This window comes from Microcebus murinus, chromosome 9 (assembly GCF_040939455.1).
Source record: "Microcebus murinus isolate Inina chromosome 9, M.murinus_Inina_mat1.0, whole genome shotgun sequence".
NCBI lineage: Eukaryota > Metazoa > Chordata > Mammalia > Primates > Cheirogaleidae > Microcebus > Microcebus murinus.
The window spans coordinates 90,702,210-90,717,058 of NC_134112.1; the positions used below are offsets into that span (position 1 = coordinate 90,702,210).

A 14,849-nucleotide genomic window follows, 5' to 3' on the forward strand; every position below is an offset into this window, starting at 1 on the left:
AATGGCAAGTGTAATACCTGAAAATAAACAAACCTACAGCATTTGATTGAACCCTGTGATCCCTAAACTATTTAAAAATCAAGAAGACAAATCTTATTCCTCATGATTAACTAGTAAAACTTAAAATGTAAAACAAATTTTATAATAAGGCTTTTGCCTCCTGAAGAAGGAAGTCAACTTTAATAAAAAAAATATATAAGGGCTCAGGTTTTAGGAAAGCGGCAGTCATAAGAGAATGAATGTCCTTCTGTTGCAATTACCTAGTCTAAAAGGTAATTGGTTTTTAAAAATCACGATTTTCTTTATTTGGAGAATATATTTAAAATTCAGTATAAAAAAATCAACAAAAAAACCAGAAAGGGAAACTGACTTAATTCTACTACTTCCCACTTCTCTGGATCCATGTTATCTAAATGTGTCATCTGTCACTTATTTTTTCTTTTTTTAAAAATATATGTTTAGAGATGGGGTTTTGCTCTGTCACCCAGGCTGGAGTGCAGTGGCATGATCATAAGCTCACTGTATTCTCCAACTCCTGAGCTCAAGTGATCCTCCTGGCTTCAGCCTCCTAACTAGCTGGGGGAATGGGCGCCTGCCAACATGCCTAATTTTTAAATTTTTTGTAGAGACCGATCTCACTATGTTGCCCAGGTTGGTCTCAAACTTCTGGGCTCAGGTTGGTCTCAAACTTCTGGGCTCAAGAGATCCTCCCACCTCAGCCTCCCAAAGTGCTGAGATTAGAGGTGTGAGCCACTATGCCCAGCCGACATGTCATATTTTCTATGTTCATTCAATAACATTTCCAACTGGGCTCAATTTGGAAGGGGGAGTAGAATTACTGTGTGATCCTATGGAAGCAAGTTCTAGTATCTATGGATAGCACAATGCATTTCTGAGCAGCTCTACAGAGTTTAGCCATGCCCTCTGCCAAAGGAGACAAAGAAAGAAAGGAAAGGAGTCAAATGCAGATAGCTGGATAGCTGGGGAGTAGGCAGGACAGCATATTGAGGGGAAAACAAGTGAACAATGAAAGGAAGATAAAAATGAGGCAGGTATACTGGGAAATTATAGAAAAAGCTGTATCACTAAAATGATCCTTTGACCTTTGTGCTTCAAAATGCCCAAACTCTTTGAGCATTCGATAAAGTCAATTTTATAAAAACTTTGTCAGCTACATGCCTGCTATTTTATTTGTGAATAAATAAAACCTCATCTAACAATTACTAATAATCATATCTTTAGCATCACTGGAGGATTCAGAAATCATACATTTTGATACATTCTAATATGTTACATTCTTTTATCCCTTTCTTATTCTCATTTTTTAAATATGAGAAATATTCTTTTTCACTATCTTACCAAAATTGAAAGTAATCAATTATTTCTGAAATCACAACGGCATTACTTATCTTAAGTTCCCTAAATGAGGGGCCAAAGGTTTGCCATAATTATTACTAAGTGGTTTGCCTGTATGAAATCTAACTATTCAAATAAAGAAGATGTTTCAAAAATGTATCTGTGGTACTTAAAAACTAATTTAAAAGTCTTCCCAATTTTCTTCTTTATTGACTTCAAAGAAGAATGCAGATGCTGCCTGCTTCCTGGAAAAAGAATTGTTGCTGTATTTAAAAATCATGACAAATCCAAATTGAGTAAGTGAAGATGTAGTTAAGAGGCTGGCTTTGGTTCCCAGGCTGACTATTAAGTAGAGATGGCAGCATCTTTGTTAGGACCAAAACAATGCTGTGCTTTTACTTTTGATCTCTTTGAATTGCAGTAAGAATACACTGACTGCCACATTACAGTCATTTTGTTTTTCTTTTTTTTTTTTTTGAGACAGAGTCTCATTCTGTTGCCCAGGCTAGAGTGCCATGGCATCATCCTAGCTCACAGCAACCTTGAACTCCTGGGCTCAAGCGATCCTCCTGCCTCAGCCTCCCGAGTAGCAGGCATTACAGGCATGCGCCACCATGCCTGGCTAATTTATATATATATGTATGTGTATATTTTTAGTTGTCCAGCTATTTTCTTTCTTTTTTTAGTAAAGATAGGGTCTTGCTCTTGCTCAGGCTGGTCTCGAACTCCTGAGCTCAAACGATCCACCCTGTCTTGGCCTCCCGGAGTGCTAGGATTACAGGCGTGAGCCACCACGCTCAGCCAACAGTCATTTTCTACACAGCAGAGTGTAAGCGTTAGAGAGTGCTAATAAATACTTCACACTATAGAATACAAAACAGAGAGCAGCATTCATTCATCATAAGCAGAATCTCGCTCAGCGAAGAGTAAAAGACAGAAATTTTATGAGATACAATGATAAGGTGATTGCTAAAATATGTACCACGACAGGTAAGTAAAGTAATAACAACTTTTGAAAAATCTATTACCTGGTTGTTTAGCAACCAGAGTTATCTAATAGAGAAACAAACCTGAAAGTTCTCACAGAATTCTATAAAGTTGTTTTGTGTGTGTGTGTGTTAAGGTAGAAATGCATTTTCAAGAAAATTTGACTTCTGCACATGGAAGACATTCTTAATATATAAAGAAATATTATTTAAAATGAACTCTAATTTATAACATTTTCCCACTAAATCCCAAAGTTAAATCATTTTACTCATGCCAAATGTGCCACTCCCCTGCAATATCTTTGGTTACTCATACCCACAATTTATAAAAAGAAATTCAGTCTACTGTTTCAAGGAAATAAAGGATATCCTAATTTTCCAAGTTTTAGTAAAAAGAAACAGTTATAGAAAAAATGTTGAGAATAACAATAGGATTATACAATTCTAGTGACTTCCTAAATTAGATCTGTTCAGTTTGCCTTATCTAACTCAGGCCAACTTCCCACCTGCAAACACACACAGGAGTATTTTTCCTCTGGAGTTCCTAATGGACATGTGACAGCTAATAACAAAAGTTGCATGAGAAAACTGAAAGAGAAAACTGAAGTTTAATAATTAAAATAACCAAGTAAACAAAACAAACTTGGAACAGGAAGTAAAGCCTCTAGAAGAGGCACTGCCACTTTTAGCAATGTTTGTGTATTTCAACCCTTCAATGTTGAAAATCCAATGTTAAGTATGAATTTTAGATTGGGAAAAAACTATATCTAGTCCTTAAACACACAAGTGTTCTTTGGTTTACCTTAAAAAAAAAGAATATTCTATTCAATTTAATATATACGCAAACATAGGTTCATTTTTTCCCTTTTGTTGCTACTCTCCTGTACTTTCTTAATCATTTAATTTGTTTCAGTGGACAGGAAACGCACCATATCCCCCTGCCTGGATGGGTGTTTTTGGAGAAGCACAAGCATATAGACTAAAATCCTCTGTTTGGAAACCAGCCCGATTCAAGGAGGGTTCTGATGCACTGCGGTGAATTTTTGGCAATGAGCGGGCCAGCAGCTCAATAGAGGCGAGAATCTACAAAAACAAAAAGAAACAGAAGAAAAAAAAAAAAAAAGAAAAAGAAAAAGAAAAAACAGAAAGAATGAAAATCTGGGTGGTGTAAATCTTTGAAAGTCCCATCATACTTTACAAGAAAGCACCTGAAATCTTACACAGTTCTCAGTATTATAAATACTTAGAAAAATATTTACAAAGAAACTGATATTTTCTTAAAAAAAAAACAAAACTACCAAACTACTACAGTTTTTATCTCTATAAATTGAATGGGGAAAGCAACTCATACTTAGCTTTTGTTTACATTTTTAGATCGTTTGCCAGCCTTGAAACAGTAAATAATGAAAATTTAAAACCAATTATATAACCTATTTGTCACAGACTGCATGTCCCTTTTGGGAAGAAGATGGGAGTATAAATAAAGCACTATATGATCATCTTTAAACAGAACTATCAGCAACTCACCCTTTTTTTTAAATCTTTTTTTTAGCAACTCACCCTTTAAAGAAATTTAGCAATGGGAATGTCTTATATACACCTAATTAAAAGCAGAACCCCACTAACTCAGACTGCTAGGGGCACACATAAGAAGTGACAGGTGACAACCTAAGAGCTGAAGACAAGAGAACTGTATAAATAGCACCAATATACAAAACATCAAATTCACATATTTTAAGGTACAAAGAAACAGGTTATGTATGACCCTTGAAGGCATACAGCATGATAATGCATGTTCATAATCATGACACATGTTAAAGGGCCCAGCATAATGCCTGGCATATGGAAAGTAGTACTCAGTAAAACTTTAGTAGCCATTATTATTACTTTTTTTATTTTTTATTTTTTTTTTTTTTGAGACAGAGTCTCGCTTTGTTGCCCAGGCTAGAGTGAGTGCCGTGGCGTCAGCCTAGCTCACAGCAACCTCAAACTCCTGGGCTCGAGTGATCCTTCTGCCTCAGCCTCCCGGGTAGCTGGGACTACAGGCATGAGCCACCATGCCCGGCTAATTTTTTATATATATATCAGTTGGCCAATTAATTTCTTTCTATTGATAGTAGAGACGGGGTCTCGCTCTTGCTCAGGCTGGTTTTGAACTCCTGACCTCGAGCAATCCGCCCGCCTCGGCCTCCCAAGAGCTAGGATTACAGGCGTGAGCCACAGCGCCCGGCCTTATTATTACTTTTGTTATTGCCCTGAGCTACCAAAACTTTTAAGTTAAACTATAATCTTTATAATGATTAATATAAGAAGACAGAGAAGCAAGCAATGTTACAAATATTTTTAAATTCCAAGCATAGCATGTGATAAAAATTCAAATAATATAGAAACTTATAAAGTAAGAAGTATAAGGCTCTTGAATCCCATCCTCCAGGGGTAACCACTGTTAAGATTTTATACTTTCTTCTGGACCTTTTCTATGCACATATGAAAACAGAGACCATCACGCCACCTTTTAAAGTGGTAGCATACTACATATATTTTTTCTGCATTGTTTTCCTTTTCCCTCATCAATATCCATGCCATCTATACAGAGCTACCTTAGTCTCTGATTTTTCCTATCATAGCAAACATTCTTATACATACTTGAATACTTATGGAAGTAGGTTCTGTAGAACAGATTTTTTGGAGTATTTTAAATTTATGGATCAAGTCCTTCCAATTTACATTCCCATTGACACTTTAAAATTTACAAAGAATGTTCTTCCTCTCCTCCCATCACTGTTTCCAGCGCTAGATATGGCCAATCTGAGAGGCAAAATTAAAATGTATTTCCCTGTTGTATGACTTTGCCTTTTACTGACTGCTACTAAAATCTTTTCACCATTTCCTAAGTACATTCACCATTTGCATTTCTTTTGTGAATCATCTGTCCATATCCTTTTTGCCCATTTTCTATTGATTATCTTTCACTTTTTGATTTGTAGAAGTCCTCTGTATCCTACAAATATTTACTCTTTGTTATGTATGCTACAATTATTTTTCTCTTCATTCATCTTTCAGTGTTTTTTTTTTTTTTTTGAGACAGAGTCTCACTTTGTTGCCCAGGCTAGAGTGAGTGTCATGGCATCAGCCTAGCTCACAGCAACCTCAAATTCCTGGGCTCAAGCAATCCTGATGCCTCAGGCTCCCGAGTAGCTGGGACTATAGGCATGCGCCACCATGCCCGGCTAATTTCTTTGTATTTTTTTTTTTTTTTTTTTTTGAGACAGAGTCTCACTTTGTTGCCCAGGCTAGAGTGAGTGCCATGGCGTCAGCCTAGCTCACAGCAACCTCAAACTCCTGGGCTCAGGCGATCCTCCTGTCTCAGCCTCCCAAGTAGCTGGGACTACAGGCATGTGCCACTATGCCCGGCTAATTTTTTTGTATATATATTTTTAATTGTCCAATTAATTTCTTTCTATTTTTAGTAGAGACAGGGTCTTGCTCAGGCTGGTTTATGTATTTTTATTAGAGACGGGGTCTCGCTCTTGCTCAGGCTGGTTTTGAACTCCTGACCTTGAGCAATCCTCCCGCCTCGGCCTCACAGAGTGCTAGGATTATAGGGTGAGCCACCACGCCCGGCCATTCAGTGTTACTTTTACTATATAAAAGTTAAGAAATGTTAGTGTAGTAATATCTGCTAATCTTTTCCTTCATAACTTCTGGATTTTGTCTCTTGTCTTAGCAAAGCCTTTCCTACCTCAAGACTATAAAAATAATCTCATATTTTACAGTTGTGTTTTTTACATATAGATCTTTAGCTATTTAAAACTTATGTGCCACATTAATAGTATGGTATGAAATGATATCTTGTAATGAAAATTTAACAATAGTACATAAAAGAGGTAGCCTCACATAATCTGAAAAATTCATATATGCATTTCATTTTTGATACCATGCAATTAATGAAATGTTATATTTAGAAGTATGAAGATTTTGCTCCTTTTAATATCATTTAAAAAGTGGACCTAAGGATGTAATTTGCATTATTTATATAAATCAAACATGCCAAATAAAAAATCCTAGCACCTGGGATGTGGAAAGAGAATACTGTACAAGGTCATACTGACATGGTCAACAACACTGGCCTTTCACTGGAATAGTCTCAAACCAGAGGTTTTCTGAGTAAAAAACAAAAAAACAAAAACTCTTCCTCTAAGGAATAGTAACTGAGAATTCCAATATATAAAACATTTACCTATCCACTCAACATTTAGCCTCTCTATTCCTCTCTGACGCAACCCCAAGAGACTTGTTAAAAACATCAATTTGACTGGGTGCAGTGGCTCATGCCTGTAATCCCTGCACTATGGGAGCCCAAGGCAGGAAGACTGCTTGAGGCCAGGAGTTCAAGACCAGTCTAGGAAACATAGCAAGACCCCATCTCTAAAAATAAACAAATAAATTAGCCAGGCATGGTGGTGAGTGCCTGTAGTCCCAGCTATTTGGGAGGCTGAGATGGGAGGATCATTTAACCCCAGGAGCTCAACGCTGCAATGAGCTACGATTGCACTCAGCCTGGGCAACAGAGCAAGACCCTGTCTCTTAAATTAAAAAACAAAACAAATGAAAAAAACCCCAAACAACCCAAAGCCATAAATTTTATCTTCTTTACTTCTTCAGAAAAAAATAAAAAAATGTTTTAGATAAAAAATAAAGGATGAATGAATCTCATTCTTATAGTAGTAACTTCTAAGTAACTCAAGTAGGACTGGATAGTCAAAGGCATAAGGGTTCACAAAAAAGAACATCTTAGTAATTATGGTGGGAGAGTAACTATGGAAGTCAGAATTTCCCACTTGAAACTACTGATTTATCAAGGCATATTTATATAGTGCTATCAAGAACTTCCTAAGCTTCAGAAAACACTGCATTTATATTACAGTATCTACTATAGATAAACTATAAGCTTGTTGAGGCACTTAGTTTCAGTTCTTTGTAGGGCTTATTAACTTAAGGGCTGTTGCCTAACAACATGAAAAGATAAAAGGCAAAGAAAGTTATCAAGAATGAGAGAAAGGCTGGCTGAGCCAACAGTTGCCTTTTCTTTTTTTTTTTTTTTTTTTTGAGACAGAGTCTCACTTTGTTGCCCGGGCTAGAGTGAGTGCCGTGGCGTCAGCCTAGCTCACAGCAACCTCAAACTCCTGGGCTCGAGTGATCCTTCTGCCTCAGCCTCCCGGGTAGCTGGGACTACAGGCATGCGCCACCATGCCCGGCTAATTTTTTATATATATATATCAGTTGGCCAATTAATTTCTTTCTATTTATAGTAGAGACGGGGTCTCGCTCAGGCTGGTTTTGAACTCCTGACCTTGAGCAATCCGCCCGCCTCGGCCTCCCAAGAGCTAGGATTATAGGCGTGAGCCACAGCGCCCGGCCTTGCCTTTTCTTTTTGCCTTACGTGGAAATGCTCCTCAAAAAGACCTAGTTAAAGGGAAGCTTGGCATGTTTATTTTACCATTAAGAAGAATTAAAGCAGTGGTTCATGAAGTTTGGTCTGTGGATGTCTAAGGGGTCCACAAGGTCAAAACTATTTTCATAAATAACAATGAGATATTATTTATCCTTTTTACTGTCATTATTTTACAAGTGGAGCTTTCAGAGGTGACGTGATGTGACATATTGCAACAAAATAAGTACAAAAGCAGAGAATCCAGTTGTCTTTTTTTGCAAAAAATGTAAAATAATATAACTCTTCTCACTATTTTTTTTGTTTTGGATAATATAATTATTTTATCTAAATGTTATTTAACTTGTTAGTTTTATTATGTTTAAATAAATTCATAAATATTTTTAAAACATAGTTTTAATTTCTAACATAGCAATTATTATTTACATAAACATAAGTTCTTTGGAAGTGGTCTTCAATAATTTTTAAATGTGGAAAAGAGTTCACAGACCAATAAGTTTGAGAACTACTAGACAAATGTAAAGTCTTTCTGAATATTTTGTATTGGGACCCCAAATTTCCAGGTGAACCACTGCTTAACCTTTACAAAATCATCTTCATGTGTTTGCTTGTTTGTAGTCAGCACATGGACTCCAAACTCATGAAATACAAACTATGTGCCTAAAAAAGTGCTCATAAATCTGCCTTTGAATGTTAGTTTATTCTTTTAGGTAGAATGAAGATTTTTCTTACTTGGGGAAAGAGTGGTCTTTCATCTCTTTTCTTTTTGAGGCACTCTGCCATTAATCTCTTCATGGCTTTTGGACAGTTACTCCGTACCTTACTGAGATCTGGAGATAAGTATCCTCGTCCCACCATAAAAATTATCTGGAGAAGGAAAAAAAAGGCAAATCATAAACCTTATAGATAAGTATACTCATGATGTGTATTTTCCTATATATATATATATATATATATATATTACACGTCAATAAAAAGTTTAAATAAAACACTAGTATTTGGATTTCTATACATCATAGACTGTGAGGAGTGCACACTTACTGAGCTGGCAACTCAACCCTTAGGACCCCCAACTCAACTCAACAGGACCCTCAGGAATTGTGCAAAGATCTCCTAACTGCTCCCAGTGCTCCTGCGCTTCCAGTCCCACCTCATCCAGTCCATTTCCTACTGACAGGGCAATCTTTAGAAAGCAGAGCTGATACTGACTCTTTTTTACTTAAAAAAATAATAATAATTTATTGAGCATTTCTTGTTGTTGGACATCATGGTAAGTAAGTCCTTATGTGTAGCAGAAACCAAAAAAGTTAACCTTTTTAGCAGTCATTCTGGCATCTGCATTTTAAGCCCTTTTGTTGTCTCACTATTTGAGTCTCACTTTGTTGCCCAGGCTAGAGTGAGTGCCGTGGCATCAGCCTAGCTCACAGCAACCTCAAACTCCTAGGCTCAAGTGATCCTGATGCCTCAGCCTCCCGAGTAGCTGGGACTACAGGCATGTGCCACCATGCCCGGCTAGTTTTTTCTATATATATTAGCTGGCCAATTAATTTCTTTCTATTTATAGTAGAGACGGGGTCTCGCTCAGGTTGGTTTCGAACTCTTGCACTCAAACGATCCGCCCGCCTCGGCCTCCCAGGGAGCTAGGATTATAGGTGTGAGCCACCGCGCATGGCCTGTAGAAACTTTAATGGGGCATTTGGCCATACAAAACTGAGAACCAGAGCCTCCTCCAGAGGAGAGGAGCTAAAATCTTCTGTTTAATAAAGTAAAAAGGCTGTCTTCTCTGGGTACAGAGATTTATATTATTTTAATTTCTTAATTTTCTAAATTTTGGGTTCTTTTGAGGGTGAGCAGAGACAGATGTTCAGAATCTTGGGACTCAGGAAAGAGAGGGTCTGAGAGAGGAGGTTTTGATCTGAGAGGGAACAGGTCCAATACGGGCAGATTAGAGGCAAAGGTGGAGGAAGCCAGGAAGAGATCCCTGTTACAGGGTAGAACTGATGAATTTTGGGAACAGTCAATTTCCTTATGTTATTTCCTGTTAGGTGCTATAATGACCCTTGTTTAACGATGAACAAAAAACTTTAGTAAAGCTTTGAATGCAATATGGTCTCTATGGTACAGGTTACAATGATAAAGCTTGGGAAGATGGAATGAGATATTCTGGGGAGTATGGTTTTCTTCTGCACTGCCCGTTTCTGAAGCCATGCAATCCTAACATCATCATTTTAATGGAGTACAGCAGTCTTATTATTCTAGGAGTAACCTGGAATAATACCTTGGAGCAACAGGTGACAAGCAACAACCAAGAGAATGTAAAGCACTTCCAAGGGGGTCTTCAAAGTTGAAAGAAAGGGTCTGGACTGCCTATATTGTCTTATAGGCCAGCAATTCAGATATGTTTACTTGGCTATCAATGGAAAAAGTAGCCCTGAAAGGCCAAAGAACTTTGGGACATTTGGATTGTAGATGCCATCCAATTTAATGCTCAAAATAATTCTAGTAGGTCAGTATTTATCCCATTTTACAGATAAGGAATCCAAAGCTTCAACAAATTAGCTTGCCCAAGATAATAGAGCTATTAATATAAAAGTGACAAAGAGGATTTAGAGAGATCATTCCAATACAAATCTGCTCTTAACCACTTTTATATTACCTCTGCTCTTCCTCAACTTGCAATGCCCTCCCTAACCCTATTCTCTAGCTATCTGAAATCCAGAGGAATCAAGGCCTAACTGAAAGCTCACCATGCTTACCATACTTTTCCTTTCACACCTACAAGTATCCTCCTTCCCACCACCAGCTGTGATGATCATCTACTGCCTTGAATGGTTATTAATCTTTTTGTAATATGTATGTTATCTAAGTTCCCCAGTGAGACTATGGGTATTTGTAGAGCAGGGACTGTGACTCATATGTATTTTTTTTTCAATCTTCTTTTAAAAAAATCTATAAACAACTCTGCCTCCAGTATTTAACATAACCTTTTCTGGACACGAAAGGCTTTCAATGTTTAACAACTCATTAGGGTGAATGATAAATATTCGCTAATTGATTAGCCATGTCATATACCTGTGGTTTGCAAACCAGGGTAAAGTATCCCTGGAGTTACATGAAGATTTCACCAGAGGCATATAGATAGGGTAGTTTTAAGGGAATTAATTTCTACATCGTCAACTTACCAATATACCCCTTCAAACAACTGATTTGCTGGAGAATCGCTCAAGCGGTGATGTAAAGCTTCTCCTCCTTTCCCATCTCTCCTGCTGTAACTGTCCTGCTCCCACTTTACAAAAGGCACACCTTTTACCCATATGAAATCTTAACTATAGTAAACCACTGGGGCATCAAAGGGAGATTTCCAAATATTGGTGTCTAACTGGGCTCTAATGAATGGGTAACAAATCCCTTTGCAAGTCAGTTGGTCTCCAGTTGTTTGCTTTCAACAAAATTAGTTGATCTTGAATTCCTGGCCTCAAGTAATCCTCCCATCTCTGCCTCCCAAAGTGCTAGGATTACATGTGTGGGCCACTGTGCCTGGCCCCTCAAAATTAATTAAAATGTCAGCTGATCATTAAAAAAAATCTTAATGACAAGTTACTATGTAATTTTTGGTACATTATATGAGTTCTAATAACTGAGTGATACAGTATGTGGTAAAGAATTAACCTTGCCCAAAAAGAGGGCTGGCCTCCTTGGCTCCTGGGAGGTAATCACTAAGACCTTAAAAATGTCCTACCTGATCAGAGTGTTTGTTATCTGGAGGCCATGGGCCATGCCAGATGGTCTATGCTAACAATGTGATTTATACAGGAGGCTGTGGGGCATGTGGCATCAGCTTGACCTCTGGAGGAGCTGGAAACTTAGGTTAGCCACACAGGTGGTCAACTGTATCTATATGATTTAGCTCTAATAAAAACTCTAGACTCCAAGGCTCAAGTGTGCTTCTCTGGTTGGCAAGGGTCTATGTGTACTGTCACACATTGCTATTGGAAGAATTTAGCACTGTCTACAACTTCACTGGAAGAGGGTAACTGGAAGCTCCACACAGGAACTCTCTTGGATTCTGTCCCATTGCCATTTCTCTTGGCTAACTTTTTTTTATTTTATTTTTTTTTTTGAGACAGAGTCTCACTTTGTTGTCCAGGCTAGAGTGAGTGCCATGGCGTCAGCCTAGCTCACAGCAACCTCAAACTCCTGGGCTCAAGCGATCCTGCTGCCTCAGCCTCCCAGGTAGCTGGGACTACAGGCATGTGCCACCATGCCCGGCTAATTTTTTCTATATGTATTAGTTGGCCAATTAATTTCTTTCTATTTATAGTAGAGACGGGGTCTCGCTCTTGCTCAGGCTGGTTTTGAACTCCTGACCTCGAGCAATCCACCCGCCTTGGCCTCCCAGAGTGCTAGGATTACAGGCGAGAGCCACCGCGCCCGGCCTCTTGGCTAACTTTAATCTGTATTCTTTCATTTTAATAAACTATAATTGTGAGTATAATAGCTGTCAGGGAGTCTGGAACAGCTGTCAGTGAGTTTTCAATGAGTCCTTTTAGTGAACCTGAATGAAGATGATCTTAGACACCACTAAACTCTGCATATGGTTGTAACAAAACTCTAGCCTTTCCCATCTTCTTTTTTGAGTAAGATTTCTCAGTACTTGCCTCTAAATATAAAACAATGAAAGGATTGATACTGAGCCCTAGCTTGTTCTAGCCAAAAAGCCTCATTTATCCTCAGATACATAGATTAATTGAAGGGAAAAGAAAAGCCCCATGCCATTCATTAAGATACACATTTCCAATAAAATTTTACCTTCTATGTTTCTTTTTTTTTTTTTTTTTTTGAGACAGAGTCTCGCTTTGTTGCCCAGGCTAGAGTGAGTGCCGTGGCGTCAGCCTAGCTCACAGCAACCTCAAATTCCTGGGCTCAAGCAATCCTCTTGCCTCAGCCTCCTGAGTAGCTGGGACTACAGGCATGCGCCACCATGCCTGGCTAATTTTTTTTTCTATATGTATTAGTTGGCTAATTAATTTCTTTCTATTTATAGTAGAGACGAGGTCTTGCTCTTGCTCAGGCTGGTTTCGAACTCTTGACCTCGAGCAATCCACCCGCCTTGGCTTCCCAGAGTGCTAGGATTACAGGCGTGAGCCACCGCGCCGGGACTACCTTCTATGTTTCTATATCTCAGAACTTATCTTTTTAATTAGGTATATATCAATAATTGTAACAATAACATAATTTAGAATTTTAAAAATTGACAGGGTCCAAAGTCATAAAAAATTTTTAAAAATTCTAAATTTAAATTTATAAAACATCTTTTGTTGCAGAGATGTAACTTCGGTAATCAATAAAAGGCTTTAAAGCATAAAACTATCTTACATTAGGACAAAATTCTGTGGGGAAAACAGAATACAAGTAATTTCAAGGGAAAAAAAGGAACCCTATAAAACTTCCAAAACTTAACAAAGAGCTTTTTTTTTTTGAGACAGAGTCTCACTTTGTTGCCCAGGGTAGAGTGCCATGGCATCAGCCTAGCTCACAGCAACCTCAAACTCCTGGGCTCAAGTGATCCTGATGCCTCAGCCTCCCAAGTAGCTGGGACTTACAGGCATGTGCCACCATGCCCGGCTAGGTTTTTTTTTTTTTTTTTTTGTGTGTGTGTGTGTGTATGTGTGTGTGTATGTGTATATATATATATATATATACATATTTTTTTTTTTAGTTGTTCAATTAATTTCTATGTTTAGTAAAGACGGGGTATCACTCTTGCTCAGGCTGGTTTTGAACTCCTGACCTTGAACAATCCTCCTGCCTCCGCCTCTCAAAGTGCTAGGATTACAGGCATGAGCCACCACGCCCGGCCAGTTTTTGTAATTTTTAAACGAGTGATGGTAAATATCAAATCAGCATGGTTTTCAGGTTTTATTGGATACATTTTAAAGAGGGCTAATAGTAACCTTATTTAAAAATATTAATAGAATACACTGGAAATTACATTCTTTGCAATTATCTTTGCAAGATAAAAATATTTAGATGCCAATTTAAAAATGTATAAGGAGGTATATAGCTTTTCAAAATTCTTTTAGGAGGAATAGGAGAAAAAATTGAAGACAACCCTCATATTTTTATATGACCTACAGAATTTAGTTAGTACAAGGCACAAAGCAAGTGATCTTTAATAAACAGCTGCTGCGGTGGGTTGGGGGCTGACTAATGAAGAAACAACAAGAAGGGAAAAGGGAAAGTCTTTCCTGGATATAAATCATGGATAGAAGATTCATGTGGCACATACACTATAAGGGCAATACCTCAGTTTGAAATTCTGGGTCTTTTTATTTTCAATCTGCACTCAGCACTCCTGGCATCTCTACTTCCCCCTTCATTCACTCCTCAGCATTATTGCAGCACACGTCTGCTCGTTTTCAGTACCATCCCCAGTACTGTCTCAACAGAACTGTCACCATGCTGCAAGCAGAGCCTGTGCTTTGTTCTCTTCATCTGTGAATCCCTCTATATTCCACAGTGCTTTGTATATAGCAGGTACTGAAAACATTTTCTATTAAAATAATTTGCCTGTTGATAAGACACTGGTATGTATTTCCTGTTTCTTGAGATATTGTGCTCAGAATCCAGACACTATGCTATGAGAAAACCCAAGCAGCCTATGAAGATGTCCTTATGGAAAGGTCCATGTGGAGAACTGAGGCCCCTGACCCTTGGCCATGACTGAGCTTCTAGCTGACAGCTAGCACCAATTTGCCAGGTAGGTGAATGAGCCATGTTGGAGAAGACTGTTTTAACACAATGTCTAGCTACTCCAGTCAGTACCATGTAAAACAGATATGAACCTTCCTCATGGGAGGGCAGCCCAAACTGCAAATTCATATTAATAATTTGTTTTAAGCTACTACATTCTGGGTGGTTGGTTATGAAGCAATAATAACTGGAATACATTTATAATAACAGACATATGTTACCTATTATTTTCTTTTTAGAAGACATAGCACTTCTGCTCCAAGAAAGGAAAACCATGAGGGTATAGTCAATATATCTAGCTT

At 38.0% G+C, this 14,849-nt stretch overlaps 1 protein-coding gene across 4 annotated transcripts in view; it reads right to left on the bottom strand.

Annotated features, from left to right (window-relative positions):
* BRAF (B-Raf proto-oncogene, serine/threonine kinase) overlaps positions 1-14,849 on the bottom strand; it is a 185,939-nt gene that overhangs the window by 14,548 nt on the left and 156,542 nt on the right. For 2 of the 4 annotated variants that reach the window (XM_076006665.1, XM_012768022.3), the window contains 2 exons: positions 8,527-8,661; positions 3,272-3,425 (listed from right to left, as the gene is read on the bottom strand). In XM_076006665.1, coding sequence (XP_075862780.1) covers positions 3,272-3,425; positions 8,527-8,661 — 289 coding nt within the window. Of the gene's footprint in view, positions 1-3,271; positions 3,426-8,526; positions 8,662-14,849 lie in introns of those variants that run through there. The other 2 variants (XM_012768024.3, XM_076006664.1) reach the window with 2 other exon arrangements.